The sequence below is a fragment of the Cyprinodon tularosa genome, unplaced genomic scaffold (assembly GCF_016077235.1).
Source record: "Cyprinodon tularosa strain WSP-4 unplaced genomic scaffold, ASM1607723v1 ctg90, whole genome shotgun sequence".
NCBI classification, from domain to species: domain Eukaryota; kingdom Metazoa; phylum Chordata; class Actinopteri; order Cyprinodontiformes; family Cyprinodontidae; genus Cyprinodon; species Cyprinodon tularosa.
Genome location: NW_024039674.1, coordinates 2858732 through 2873475, shown reverse-complemented (window position 1 = coordinate 2873475; position 14744 = coordinate 2858732). Strand labels below are relative to the sequence as shown.

General features: G+C 46.2%; 1 protein-coding gene across 5 annotated transcripts in view; it reads right to left on the bottom strand.

Annotated features, from left to right (window-relative positions):
- Nucleotides 1-14744, bottom strand: part of arhgap17a (Rho GTPase activating protein 17a) — a 46862-nt gene that overhangs the window by 5295 nt on the left and 26823 nt on the right. For all 5 annotated transcript variants that reach the window (XM_038274107.1, XM_038274104.1, XM_038274108.1 and 2 more), the window contains 9 exons: nucleotides 12416-12484; nucleotides 12240-12321; nucleotides 4612-4739; nucleotides 1393-1504; nucleotides 1048-1129; nucleotides 885-965; nucleotides 690-803; nucleotides 496-587; nucleotides 186-333 (listed from right to left, as the gene is read on the bottom strand). In XM_038274107.1, coding sequence (XP_038130035.1) covers nucleotides 186-333; nucleotides 496-587; nucleotides 690-803; nucleotides 885-965; nucleotides 1048-1129; nucleotides 1393-1504; nucleotides 4612-4739; nucleotides 12240-12321; nucleotides 12416-12484 — 908 coding nt within the window. The remainder of the gene's footprint in view (nucleotides 1-185; nucleotides 334-495; nucleotides 588-689; nucleotides 804-884; nucleotides 966-1047; nucleotides 1130-1392; nucleotides 1505-4611; nucleotides 4740-12239; nucleotides 12322-12415; nucleotides 12485-14744) is intronic.

Below are 14744 nucleotides of genomic sequence, written 5' to 3'. Positions count from 1 at the left end.
GAGAGAAAGAAAACAACAAAGATTTATCCTAAAGCCACAAAAAAAAGACCAGGATCCCTAAACCCCAAAGATACTGAAGCAATAAACTGTGGATCTAATTAAAATGATTATTCTGGGAATGGAAACAACGAGGAATAAAAAGCATAGAGAAGGCTTCTAGAAGAAAGCAGCAGATGGATTTTTACTTGTCTTTGCGAGCAGGGTCGTTCTCTGGTCCCACCATACTGCCAGGCCTCTTCCTCTCTATGGTGCTGCAGTCATAATCCAGGTGATTATTGTGGTTGGATGCAGGTGTTGGCATCACAAACATGCCGGAAACATTAAACTCTATATCTGTAATAAAATACATTTAAAACAAAGAAAAGCTTTTAATAAAGAAGAAAATAATAGGGATGTCATAAACTATCAACTGATGTTGGACAAATTCCCGAAGGCCAAACACAGGAGGAGCGGTCGCCATGGGAGCAGCAGATGCAGCGATGAGCCAGAACTTACCCTCAGGGAAGAACCAGTCAGCATGCTGGATGATGGGCTCGATAATGGCCACCACATGCACTGAAGTAGCTGCAGCCATCTCAGCCAGACTCCTGGGTGTGCAGGAAGAGGCAAAATAAAAATCAGATGCTTCCTAACAAACAGAGAAGCTGACTGAACTGTGTAGGAATAGAAGCATGCAGTGGTCTGCCTACCCTTCAGTCTTGGCCCACAGCAGATTGGGTCCAAGGACGATGGAAATATTGCTTGGTGTCATTTTGTTCACCTCGCTTTCCTGAGCTAGTTTGGCCAAAAACTTCACCAAATACCTGCATAAAAAACATGGCGTCTGTTAAACAGCAAAGAAACTTGAACTGTTGATTAAAACTAGAAAGTTAAGGTAAATTAACCTCAAATTGTTTTTGTTGTTCTTTGGTAGCTTATCACAGACCATCCAGAGTGCCTGCAGCCGTTTGTCTGGGTCTGACACACTACAACCAGAGGAGAGCAGAAATACGTTGCTTTATTAGCCTGGGCTAAATTGGACTAAATCTATTGAGTTCTGAGTCTTACCTGGAGGCCTGGATCCATTCATCGTAAAGCTGGTAGGTCATTAGGGGTTCAGGGAGTTCCCGCAGGTAAGACTTCAGAGCTCCTGAGGAAAAAAAACAAAAAAACAAACGAGGATTTTTTTAACAACTGAACAGATATTTGAACCACTTTTGCTGTAATTCAGAGCAGCGTCTCTTTTTGGTGTTCACCTCTACACGTGTTATAAACTGAGCGGAATTAATTTTGCAGTCTTGTGACATTGATTTCCAACACAATCCTGCTTTCTCTTTGGATAAAAATACAGTTTTGGTCGAATAAATGAGCACACGGGATGCTAGGCCGTTTTGTGATGAGTTTGGGGCATACCAGCGACGGCATGGGGGTCGGAGTAGAACTCCTCCAGCTGTGAAGTGGAACAGTCCAGCGCTGCCTTTAGCTTCTTTAGCTTTGATGCCCCAGCTGCAATCCTGAATAGACCCTAACACACACAGAAACACATGAGCAGAAGCAAACAAACGCATGTGCACACAAGGCAACATTGTTGTTGTGAACACAGCGTCGCAGATATAGTCGTTATAGATCCGTGCTGTAAACTCCATCTGCGGCATAATGAATCAGGCAAACAAACATACTCTGCAGCCTGAGCACAGCCACGTATTTACTTTCGAACAGACAAGGTCTGTCCTCACCTCATAATGACAGAGACTAAACTTGCCAGGAACGGAAGATGGCAACAAATGAAGAAGTTTGCCTTACAGTCTGTTACACAGGGACAGACACAAAGAGATGTGATTTATTGACAGGAGACAAGTGTATTGTATTGTTTTCTAAATCGGGCTCTGGAAGGAGACATTTGACAGATCATAAATCCTCTCTGCAGCACAGTGACTCACCATGTTAAAACTAAAGAAAAAAAAAGTCTGCTTTTCATTTTATTTCCCATCTTAATGTGAAGGTGAAAACATTTCCAGCTCCTTCTGAACTTGTCAGCAATCAGTGCTGCAGCCAAGCACAGCTCCAGCTCCATGTTGCTCCTAATGAGACACGTTTGAACTGTGTCAGCGGTTCAAATAAAGAACAAGGAGTAGATCCAGCTACTGCAGGAAGCAAGATGAGAAACTACGTCTACGTTCATCTGCTAACATTTATCTTACCTTAAAGCTGCAGAGAACAGCAGCAGTTTCTTAAAAACAGCTGTAATGCATCTGAAATACATCAGGCTTTTATAAAGTCTGCAACATTCACTTCAGATAAGCTGGAAGCAGCAGCTAACAGAGGAAAATAGCCCTTATTGATTTGGTATTGCGTACTCTTCCACATTCAAACATAAAAGTAAGATAAAACTATTAAAAACATGAGTTAATAATAATAAAACATTTATTTAAAATACCGTAAATTCTCTAATATAGGCCCGGGCCTTTATTTCACTCAAGTGCATCGCGGTCCAGGCCTTTATTGGATAGAGGCCAGTATTAGAGACAGGCCTCTATTGCTATTTGAGCAAAACAGACTACCAGTGGAATGAATAAAAATTAGATTTTGTGTCTATTTGAACCTATAAAACACTAGGTTCATTTATTGAAAAAGTACAGTTACCATGTCTCGCTTGGTTTGAAGTAAAAAAAAAAAGAAAAATCCTCCAATTCTGTTTAATTCTCCTCCTCAGTTTTTCTCCTCCTCTTCATCTCTCCCTTTAATCTCCTCATCACTCGCGCTCCTCCTGTTCTGCTGCGTGTCTGTTCTCTTCCTCGCGCAGATGGGCAGCAGTCAGGGCCTGTCGTCCAGCTGCGCAGGGCTGTGGTACTTGTATGTTACTTACTACCACAAGTATAATGTTGAGGTATGCCCAGAAAAAACGTTTATAGCCCCGGCCTGCATTAGAGACCGGCCATTATTTACCTCCTCTGACAGCGAGACCGGCCGATGTTAGAGTCCCGGCCGCTATTGGAATACAGGCCAATATTAGAGAATTTACGGTATGCATCAAGGGGAAAACAATGCAAGATATTTACTTTATTTCTGTTCAAAATTTTATAATTTTTTTTGTAAACTTTTAAACTGGTGGCACTGATTTAGACCAATTAGTCCTTAAGAACCATAAAGAGCAGAACATCTCTGTTTTTTATCACTTATAGATGGAGCTGAGATAAGAGAAAGATATGTTTCTCTCAAAAATACAGATTTACTAACATCTCAAAACAAAGAAGACATTTTAGCACTACATATTAGCCATTAGCATGATTGGTGCAGCCAGCATTATACAACCACAAGACTCCATGTGAGGCGATTCTTATCAATGCTCACACTGGGATCCACATTTTATCACTTCTGTTCTGATTCCAGTCTGGTAACAGATCTCTGCTGACTTTATTATCATCAATAATATTGATTTATTTTTTTTATTTCTGTACTGTAATAAACTTATCCCTACAGGTGAATATGTTTGAACATGTTTCTTAAGAAAAGAAAGACAGGATAACAGTCAAAAGTTTAAAGAAAAATCCCATCCTAACAGCAAACATGCAAATTAACTAATCTTTGAAATTTAGCGCTACTTAAAACATCAGCACCTTAACTTTGTTTCAGTAACATCCTAATAAACTCCATCTAATTCTATATGTATAGTGCATGAAAAGCATAATTTTTATTTTTATTATTCTCAAACAGCTCCCATCAACAAATAAAATACGATTTGCCTCATGTTTATGGTACACATTATATATACTGACTCTGTTTACAGAGCAGGAAATCCACTCCACAGTTAGCAGCTAGCGAGCAGAGCAGCTGGCAGAAAGTCTGCAGATTTATAGCATTAAATCCAAAAGCATAGACGTGACTGGTGGGTTGCTGGATCAGAATTTTCCAGTCGGTCCTTTGGTATCAGAACCAGATACCAATCCTGGATCAAATCGGCCCCATCTCTAGGTCCATAAAGAGTTTAAAAACAGAGCAACTTGGGTCTTAAAAGACGTGGGTTATATAAGCATTTAGCCTTCCTGTTATCTGCTAAAATTCTAACTCTCTCTGGCTTGGTAACTTCTTCCCGCATTAACAGCATCTAGAATTAAGTGTGCTGCTTTCAAAGTTGGTCTCTCTTTAATGACAGGAAACTCAGTTAAGGTTCAACAGTGCCAACACCAGCTCTCTCTTTCTGGGCCACATGAACATCAGTCCGCTTTTGCAGCCCTGGTTTCAGAGTCCTTTCTGCTTTTTCTTAATGTTTATTCTGATCAGAGCTAATCTGCTGTCTGAATGATGTTCTGTGATACCAACACACGCAATGCTGTGGAAGGGATGTCTCTGATCTGGTGGAAACAGTGGTGCCAATAGTATGTAAAGTCTGAGTAATCAAGCATGAGCTCTGACCACAGACCAAAGGCAGAAACAAGACTTAACATTTACTGTTAACAGAAGCAACAAAAACAAAGCCTCTCCAGCTGCCCCAAAGGATCACAAGTCATCCAAAATGACAGCAACTTTGACAAAAACTGGTTTTATTTGGAACGTCTCATTTCACCAGATAACACTCTTATAAATGAGGGATGTTCTGAGAGAAGATCAGCCTTATTTCAGCTTCCAACTCACCTCCTCCTTCATGCCGGTCTCCAGAAGCATCATGACGCAGGCCTCTATCGGTAGAGCGATCTCTCTGCCACTCCTCTTCAGGTGGTCGTCCAATGCGGTTCCAAATGCGGGTTTTTCCATCCAAGAGTCTGAGCAGAATAGTTATTGGTAAAAGGAACATGAAAGGAAACATTACAGCTGCTGTAAAGAGCAGTTCTTTTCTCAAATTCAGGATTCAGTAGCAAATTATAGCTCAAACAATTTCTTTTCCCCAATGTTTACTCTGCTAAAAGACAAACATACTATCTGAGAGCAGGAGGGACACAGAGGATTCTCTCCATGTTTAAAACTATGTGAAAATAAGTAGGAGACGAGCAGAGGGGGAACAGAGTGAAGGGGAAAACCAGGTGGGCATAAACAGAGAAGGCTGGGGTTAATGTGAGTATGGAGTTAGTGAGTCATCGCCTCATGCTGGGACAATGGGTGGTTCTGATTCAGACCGCATCTGTTTTGTGCAAAGGGGGAAAAAAGAAAAGCTAGAGACCAATCAGCCATATGTTCTGAAGGGCAAAGAAACGAAAACAAAATCCAAGTCTTTCCATTTAGATCATGCATTCATATTAATCGTAGGGCTGGGCGATATAGAAAAAAAGCTTATCGATAAAAAAAAATGCATATTGATCGATATCGATAATTATTGAAAAGATTTGAAACCATATTTTATGTGCAGCTCTGCCTGGACTTTTTATGATATTGCTAAATGATTTAATTTTAGTAAAGAACACAAACACAGACTTCGAATTAAATCTTTTTTAACCAACTTTTTTAACCATAACAGAATTGTTTTAAAGAAAAATAACTTAAGAGACCCGAGTTATGTTATTAAATACTGACAAAGAATAAACTAAAGTGACCAGAAAAGTGACCAAAATAAATATAACAAATAAATATATGCCCCCCCCCACCGCCGCCGCCGCCCCCGTTTCCTGCTTTAACCTGAGTTATTACTTTGAAGTTTCTGGCCCCTCAGCATTTTTATCTCAATTGTTAGAACTACGTGGGAAACTGCCCAGAACTGAAAATATATATATATTTTCCGAAGATTCCTCGGAGGAGAGCCGCACCGGGGCCTACACAGCTCGTACTCCTGCGGCTGTGATGATAAAAAAAAGTTGGTTTCGTTATCAGACTGGTTCTATTTCATCCCTACTGACCGCCAGAGGGCGGTGCTGAAAGCACTGAATGTTCCCTTCGGGCATGCGCAGTTCGAGTAATTATACCAACAGAGTCACACCTGTGACACCGGATGACCACTCAGAAGCTATATAGCCTGGTGTCATCCTTTGCTCTGCTCCTTTTTTCTTCTCGCAAGCGGTTCGCTAACTTCCCCGTTGTCTGAAGCCCCTGTCTCTTGACCGGAGTTGCGGTTATTCTCCGCCCTCCCAGGGCTGCAACGGGTCGATTCTGAAGATTACGGAAGGTAAGTGAGTTGTTTGCTGGTGATGGTAGCGTCCGCGCCCCCTCTCCCGGCTCACGACTTTAGCTTTTTACCTACAGCTTCGTGCTGTTTTGTTCCGAACTGGTGACGGCAGCGTTTTCGCCCCTACTCCCAGTGTGAATAACTTCACTGCCGAAGTTATATACGGCTAACGTAGTTAGCTTCTTTAGTTTGTTGGTGTTATACCTGGTGACGGCAGCGGTTTTCGCCCCCTCTCCCAGTATACTCCCTACTTTTGCATCCTTTTTTTCACCGGTCTGCGCTGCTATAATTACTGACGGCCGCGGTTTTCGCCCCCTCTCCCAACCAAGTGTGGTCTACTTCGTTGCCGAAGTTGGAGACGGCTAACGTTGTTAGCCTTTTTTGGTTTGTTTGCAGCCTTCTTCATCGGTCTGCTTAATTATAAATGGTGACGGCAGCGTTTTCGCCCCCTCTCCCAATATCAACCTTTTTTTGCAGCCTTTTCGTTGGTCTGCTCTCTTAATTGGTGACGGCAGCGTTTATCGCTCCTACTCCCTACTTAAGTTGCCATACAGCTAACGTTGTTAGCTTTTTTTGTTTATTGCTTTTATACCTGGTGACGGTAGCGGTTCTCGCCCCCTCTCCCGGTATCGGCCGCCTTGTGTCCGCAGCCTCTCTTGTTTTATCCGCTATAATTGGTGACGGCAGCGTTGTTCGCTCCTACTTCCAACTTAAGTTTCCATACAGCTAACGTTGTTAGCTTTTTTGGTTTATTGGTTTTATACCTGGTGACGGTAGCGGTTCTCGCCCCCTCTCCCAGTATCGGCTGCCTTGTGCTCGCAGCCTCTTTCGTTTCTCTGCTGTAATTGGTGACGGCTGCGTTTGCGCCCCCTCTCCCGATTTTCGATAACTTTCTGTTCTTTAAGCCTTGTCGGCCTTCGACATGGATGGCTCTCACAGCTGCATAGATTGTGGGGCTGCCCTGCAGGCAGAGGATGGCCACGACCTGTGCCCTACCTGCCTTGGACATGAGCACCTTTTGGAGGCGCTGTCTGAGAACCCCTGTATGAACTGCAGCTTTATGCCCCATGCAGTGAGGGTGGCCCGGTTGGCCCAGTTGTGCCCCCAGGAGGGCTCGGACCTTCCGCCCTCTGGGCAGGTGGTTCCCCCCAAGCGTTCTAAGCGCCGTGGTGGGACCACAGCATCTGTGCCCCTCCCCCGGAGGAAGCGGGCCAAACCTGACCAGGGCCTGTCCACAAGGGTGGAGCAGTTGTCAGCAGAGCTGGCAGAGATGAAGTCCTTGTTGCAGACACGGCAATCTGATCCCTCGCTCCCAGTGGTTGGACTCTCTTCCCCACCAATGCCCGAGCTGGTTGTAGAGGATGACGTTATCTCTCTGGCTGCCTCCGCTTCTCATTTTAGAGATGAGGAGGAGGCAGGGTCCTCTTAAGCCTCTGAGGCTGGTTCATTTTCATCTCAGAGTGCGGTTGGAGAGGCCGGTGACGGTTCCATGCGGGAGGTCATGTCTATGGCCCTGAAGCAGCTGCAGCTGGAACTCCCACAAGGAGAGGCATCCAGCTCTGGCAGTGCTTTTTTCAGACGTGGAAGGGCTCCTACTCCTTTTTCTGTACCTCCATCAGAGGAGTACCTGAAGGAGTTACACGCCTATTGGCGGGAACCGAGAGCGCTGTCGCGTCTCTCCTCGGATGGTCGTGTATTAGCTGCCATGCATGAGTCAGTGAAGGCCGGCCTGGACCGTATGCCAGCAATTGAACCAGCTGTTGCTTCACTGATTGTGTCACCAGATGAAGCCCTGCGTCCTGATGTCCGGTGCCCGCGGACTCAATGTCGGGTTACAGATGACCTCCTCTGTAAGGCGTACAATGCAGGAGCGCGTGCTGGCCGCCTTGGCAATTCCCTGGCGCACCTCATGTTTGCCCTGTCTGCATCTGTTCAGGACACTGGTGGTGCAAGTGCGGCGATTGGTTATAGTGACGCAGCGCTGCAGGCCTTCGCGCTGATGACCAGAGAGCTTGGACGGGTCATGTCTTTCCTTGTCCAAGCTCGTAGACAGGTCTGGTTGGCACAGTCTCCTCTGACTGAAGCATGCCGTAGGACCCTCAGGGGTGTCCCGGTTGTACCAGGGGAGCTGTTTGGATCAGCTGCCTTGGAGGCGCTGGAACGGACTGCTCAGGCACGTCAGACTAGCCAGCAGCTTTCCGGCCTTCGCAGGAGCATACCTGCCTTTCCCCAGCGTTCGGGCCGCCCTGCCACTACCCCCAGCGTTCAGCCACGACCTCAGACCGGTGGCAGACCTGTTGGTTCCTATCCCCATGATGTGCGGCAGAGACCGAGAAGGGACTTTCGTGAGCCAGTCTGCCGCCCTGTTAGACAGACCCGGGCCTCAAATCCTGGACGCCCTCCCCCCAGAGCCCCCAGGGGCCGTGGGGATAGAAGATGATGCCACCGGGCCAGCCGTCGGACATTTTTCCCATCAGCAGCTGAATTTCTGGGCTGCTCATGCCGTAGATCCATGGGTGGTTGCCACCTTAACCAATGGCTACAGGCTCCAGTTCCGACGGCGGCCCCCCCCTCTCACACCGGGTCAAGCTGACTGTCATCACAGACCCGGTGAAATCTCAGGCACTAGACCAGGAGCTTTCCGCCCTCCTGGGCAAGGGGGCAATCGAGTCTGTAGATCCTCTGCAGCAACCCAGAGGCTACTACTCCACATACTTCCTTGTGGCCAAGAAGACCGGCGGTTTTCGCCCCATTTTAGATCTAAGGGGACTGAATCGGTACCTGAAGGTCCTTCCCTTCCACATGCTCACCATAACAGAGGTCCTTCAGACCATTGTGGCGGGAGATTGGTTTACATCAGTAGATCTGACAGACGCCTACTTTCACGTGCCTATTGCGGCAGAACATCGCCGTTTTCTCAGGTTCGCCTATCGGGGGCGCCATTGGCAATTCCGGGTGCTCCCATTCGGGCTCTCCCTTTCCCCGAGGGTGTTTACTCGATGCGTGAAAGCAGCCCTCTCTCCTCTACAGGCCTCCGGAGTCAGGATTCTGCCATACCTGGACGATTGGCTTCTTTGTGCTCCCTCTCAGGTAGCTGCCTCTCGGGATACGTCCCAGCTTCTACTTCATGTGTCAATGTTAGGCATCAAAGTCAACTTGGCAAAGAGTTGTCTGGTTCCATCTCAGACAACCACCTTTCTTGGGATGCATCTGGACTCTGCTACCATGATGGCCCGTCCATCTGTTCACAGGGTGGACGACATACTCCAGCTTGTCCGTCGATTCAGACTGGGCAGGGAGTTTCCCTACATCACCTTCCTGCGAATGCTGGGCAAACTGACATCAGTCACTCGTGTCGTGCCCTTAGGGCTGCTCCTTCTGCGTCCTTTGCAGCGATGGCTAAACAGCTTTCGCCTAGACGCCAGGCTGCACAGGCATCGCAGGCTAATGGTGACCAGGAGCTGCCTCCATGCCCTAGCTCCTTGGCGAGACGGGACCCTTTTGTCCAGTGGTGTTCCAATGGGGCTAGTAGTGTGTCGAAGGGAGGTGGTCACCACGGATGCCAGCCTCATGGGCTGGGGTGCCGTGTGGCAACACAGAGCTGTTCGGGGTCTCTGGGACCCAAGGGAGCGCACCGAACACATAAATGTGCTGGAGCTGCGGGCTGTGCACATGGCCCTCAGGTGCCTTCTGCCCCACCTAGAGGGAAGGAACGTGCTGATTCGGACAGACAACACCTCTGTTGTTTATCATATAAACCACCAAGGTGGCACCAGGTCAGCACGTCTCTTGAAGGTGTCGAGGGATCTCCTGGAATGGGCGTATCCCCGTCTGTGTACCCTGCGCGCAGCGTATCTGCCAGGACGGCAGAACCAGGTTGCGGACTCTCTATCCCGCCAGGCACCTGCCCCGGGAGAGTGGTCTCTTCACCCCGACGTAGTGCGCATAATCTGGAACCTCTTTGGGCAGGCAGAGGTAGATCTGTTCGCCACAGAGGAGTCGACCCATTGCCCCCTATGGTATTCCCTAACCGGGATGGCGGGCGCACTGGGCCAGGATGCACTGGCTCATCCATGGCCGCAGGTTCTCCTGTATGCCTTTCCACCCCTCTCACTGGTTTGGCCGACTCTACGGAGGGTTCTCGAGCAGGGCCACAGAGTGTTGCTGGTAGCTCCGTTCTGGCCAGCGCGGCCGTGGTTCCCGCTGCTTTGGAGTCTGTGTCACGGTACTCCATGGCGTCTTCCAGCAAGGAGGGATCTGCTGTCTCAGTTGGGGGGACAGATATGGCACCCCAACCCTCAACGTCTCCAGCTGTGGGCATGGCCCCTGGGAGGCTGACTGGGTGTTCAGACACCGTGAGACACACCGTATTGAGTGCTAGGGCTTCCTCCACTCGGCTGCAGTATGCTAACAGATGGCGCCTCTTTTCTCAGTGGTGCTCTGCCCACAATGAGAACCCGCTTTCCTGCTCGGTGCCCACTATTTTGGAGTTCCTCCAGTCTCTCCTTGATAAGGGCCGCTCTCCTTCGACCCTTAAAGTGTATGTTGCAGCAATTTCATGTCTTCACCGAACTGTTGACAACCGTACAGTGGGGCGCCATGAACTGGTTTCACTTTTTCTGCGTGGTGCTCGTAGGTTGTGCCAGCGGCCAGCCCCACGAGCCCCAGATTGGGATCTGCCATTGGTTCTCACAGCTCTGTGCCACCCTCCATTCGAGCCTTTGGCACAAGCAGAACTCAAGTGGCTTTCCTGCAAGGCTGCTTTCCTGATGGCTATCGTCTCAGCTAAGAGGGTCAGCGAGCTACATGCTCTTTCTGTCAGCCCTAGGTGTATCAGGTGGAATCCAGATGGCTCTGGTGTTACCCTGTGGCCTAATACTGCGTTTGTGCCTAAGGTGTTGTCTCCTTTTCACCGTAACCAGCCATTGCGGCTCGCTCGGTTTCAGCCTCAATCTGGTACAACTGAGAATGAGTCGGAGTTGTTGTGCCCAGTAAGAGCGTTGGAGGCATACATTGCAGCCACCGCCAATCTGAGACGCTCGGACCAGCTTTTCCTATGCTATGGGGGTCCAAGGTTAGGCTGTCCTCTTTCTAAACAGCGTCTGTCCCATTGGATTGTGAGTGTCATCTGCCACGCCTACGCTGCAGGTCACTGCTCCCTGCCAGTCGGTGTGAGAGCACATTCCACCAGGAGCGTCACCGCTTCCTGGGCTGCTTTGAGAGGGGTTCCGCTGGAAGCTATATGTGCTGCTGCTTCATGGGCTTCCCCAACCACCTTCACCAGGTTCTACAGTGTCAATGTGGCTGCCCCTCATCCCCTGGGTCAGGTCCTTTTACAAGGTTCTGCTGGGCCTCCTCTGTGAGGTATGTGCTCAGGATTCCTTGTGACATCGTTGGCATTAGTCATTCAGTGCTTTCAGCACCGCCCTCTGGCGGTCAGTAGGGATGAAATAGAACGAAAGTTACGTATGTAACTACGGTTCTATGAATCCCGGATGACCGCCAGAGCTTCTCTGTCACTCAGAATCCTTGCTTTTGCGAGAAGATTCTGTAGGAGCAGAGCAAAGGATGACACCAGGCTATATAGCTTCTGAGTGGTCATCCGGTGTCACAGGTGTGACTCTGTTGGTATAATTACTCGAACTGCGCATGCCCGAAGGGAACATTCAGTGCTTTCAGCACCGCCCTCTGGCAGTCATCCGGGATTCATAGAACCGTAGTTACATACGTAACTTTCGTTTTCACTGGTTCCCGACACATTTTCCAGATGACTGTGGTTTGTTTTTGGTCCGACTTGCCATGACCGAAATACTGCCAGACTGCTGAACTACAAAAACCTTTCTTTGAAACAATTTCCTCCGCCTCTCCTTGCTGCACAGCTTCATGTGCTCTGTGTTGTGGTTTGAGAGGGCGGCGCTTGGTGACGGCATGCCTGGGTCCGCGATTGTGATTGGTTGGGAGGAAGTAGTGACTAGTATAAACCTACATGCTAGGCTACAATGAGAATGAAGGAAAACTGTGTTTCTTTTTTATCGAACTTTTATCAACCCTCTTTTTTTCTATTGCGCCACACGTCTATCGATCGATATATATCGTTATTGAATTATCGCCCAGCCCTAATTAATCGTGAGGCTGTTAAACATGAAACTAGTATATTTGCACACTTTACCTTGCTGAGCCTGGATGGTGGGCAGGACGCTCTTCAGTACAGTGAGAGACTTCCTGTGGTAGTCAGCCTGAACCTCTAAGAGCTACAGAAACACAGATGAACAGAGAACAGTGAGTGTTCACAATGGACAGTCCCACCATGAAAACATTTGGGACATGATGACCTGCAGCACTCACCGTTACAAAGTAGTGGGCATAATCTCCTTCTTTAGAGAAAAAACTGTACATGTCTGCAGCAAGCTGATCCTGTTAGAGCAAGAGGAGGGAAACAGATCATTTTTATTCTAACGAGTAACAATATGTGTGAAATAAAAGCTAAAAATATAATAAATTACACAAAACAAAACGAGAAGTCTGATTGTCTCTTACTGCTAGCCTTACTGGGATTTTACCAGAAGATGACATATTAGTACATCTTAATTGAAAGATGCACTAATGTGTCAACTTAATTTGCGGAAGAAGAGGGGAAAGTAGTTTGGAGATGTTTGAAAAGTGTGGCAGGTTTTTGGATTCAACCCCTTTAGACTCCAATAAAATAAATCCAGGCCAACCAGTCCAGAGACATTATAGACAAAGCATCTGTTCTGGTTCTATTATTCTAGTCTCAGAGGTTCTTTAAAGGACAATCAGCATGAAGGGAGAAAGTTCAGTTTAGAGCTGGGTTTAGTTCTAGAGCCTTAAACATCTCCTAAAGCTCTGATCAATCCATCATCTGAGCAAGGTGAGAGGATGGATTATCTGCAGCCCTACCAAGACATAGATGTCCACCTGGACTGACAGGCTGGACAAAGAGAGTATTGACTTATGGACAGAGATGATCTGGAATTAGGAAACCATAATTGATGTTTTTCCATCTACATACAACTAACCGTAAACATCACCAACTAACACAGCATCCCTGGTTGTGGTGGTATCAGCAGCATCGAATACATCTTTATGAAAGAGCTGCAAGAAGGATCATTTGACGTGTTCTCTGCATGTTTCCAACAAGCATGTGTTTGTTGTCTTGCAAAATTAAGAGCTTCCTGGCCTTTATTAACACGGTGAAAGAAGAAAGTGGCAGCATCATGCTGAGGGGACTCTGCAGTTCTTTATCATATATTTATCACTGCTGGGGGTGGCCTTCCCTCTGGAGGGAGGAGCCAATATGGATTTCTATTGGTCTACACAGATATTTGCAAAAACATTTTCTTGGCAAATATGTGTGCAAAGAGGAGGCCTTTATATTGGGCTAGGATTCATAAGAGTGTGAAATTCAGTTGGAAAAGAAAGCAATTAGTAAAACTCAATCCTAAAAAAACATGAAATTTGAGAAGAATTTTTTTTAATAGAAAATCTCTTTAAAAAAAAAAAAAAAAAAAAAACAGTTGCAAATATATAAAATTTATTTTAAAAAATGAATATATGTGATTTTTTAATATAAAATAGAGAAAACAGAGTTACACTCAAAACCTTTTTTTTTATTAAAATGTTTTTCAAAGTTTCCTTTTTGAAAAGCATTTATTTTATTTTTTTTTTCAAATTTCCATTTATATTGTCTTGCAACAATAGTGAAACAAACACTCTATATTTCTTCCTCAGGGGGAAATGCAGGTGAAAAGTTACTGAGGTGGACATTCAGCTTTAACCTTCAGTCAGACAAACAATAGATGGCTTAGATCAAAGCTTTATCTGGGTTTAAAACGGCCTACTCAAAGTCCATATTTCAATACAACTTGGAATCTTCTGCAGGATTTGAAAACAGTTTTGTTGAAGGTGATGTTCTTCCAATCTGAGTGAGCTTGAGATTTTTTCCAAAGAAACTTTTCAGTGTCACAGTCGGAGATACTGTGGACAAACCCCACAGACCTGAACATGTTTACACAAAGGTCTGATTCAGGAACACAAATCTAATTGATCTCCATTTGTGAAGGAAAAAAAAGTGTAGCATGGAAAAATTCGGTTAAAATGCACTTTTTTTGTGTAAGGTGGCCAAATGTTAAACATGTTCAAAAGATTCAAATACAAAGTTCTGTTGTCATGTAGGCAGTTTCACTTTGGATCCACTGTTCAGATGTGAAAGAGAAGCTCAAGGACTTTCTGAACAGGAACACGTCATGTACTGCTTACTGCAAACTGAAGCCAGTGGTGTGTGCAAACACACAGCTGACCAAGCATTTCAATCATTTAAGCTCGTCAGCATTCAGAGGTCTGGGAAACTGACCAGTCATGATTTCCTTTCCAGCTTTATGTTCTACTTTGTTTTTATTAAGACTATGGAGGCTATAAAAGTCACTAATCAAGCCAGTATCCAGCAGAGGTAATCAGCTCCAAACACTAGCATCATCAGCTACTGTTGATTCTAACCTGCATCTAACTTCATGAAATGTTTCATCAGCCTGAGTAGGACTGGGTAAAAAATTGATTTAATAAATTTTGAATCAATTTCTTTACATTTTTGCAAAATCGATGTCTAGGGAAGAGATCGATTAGTACATGACGTTCACATTCAAATGAGCAGGAAAGA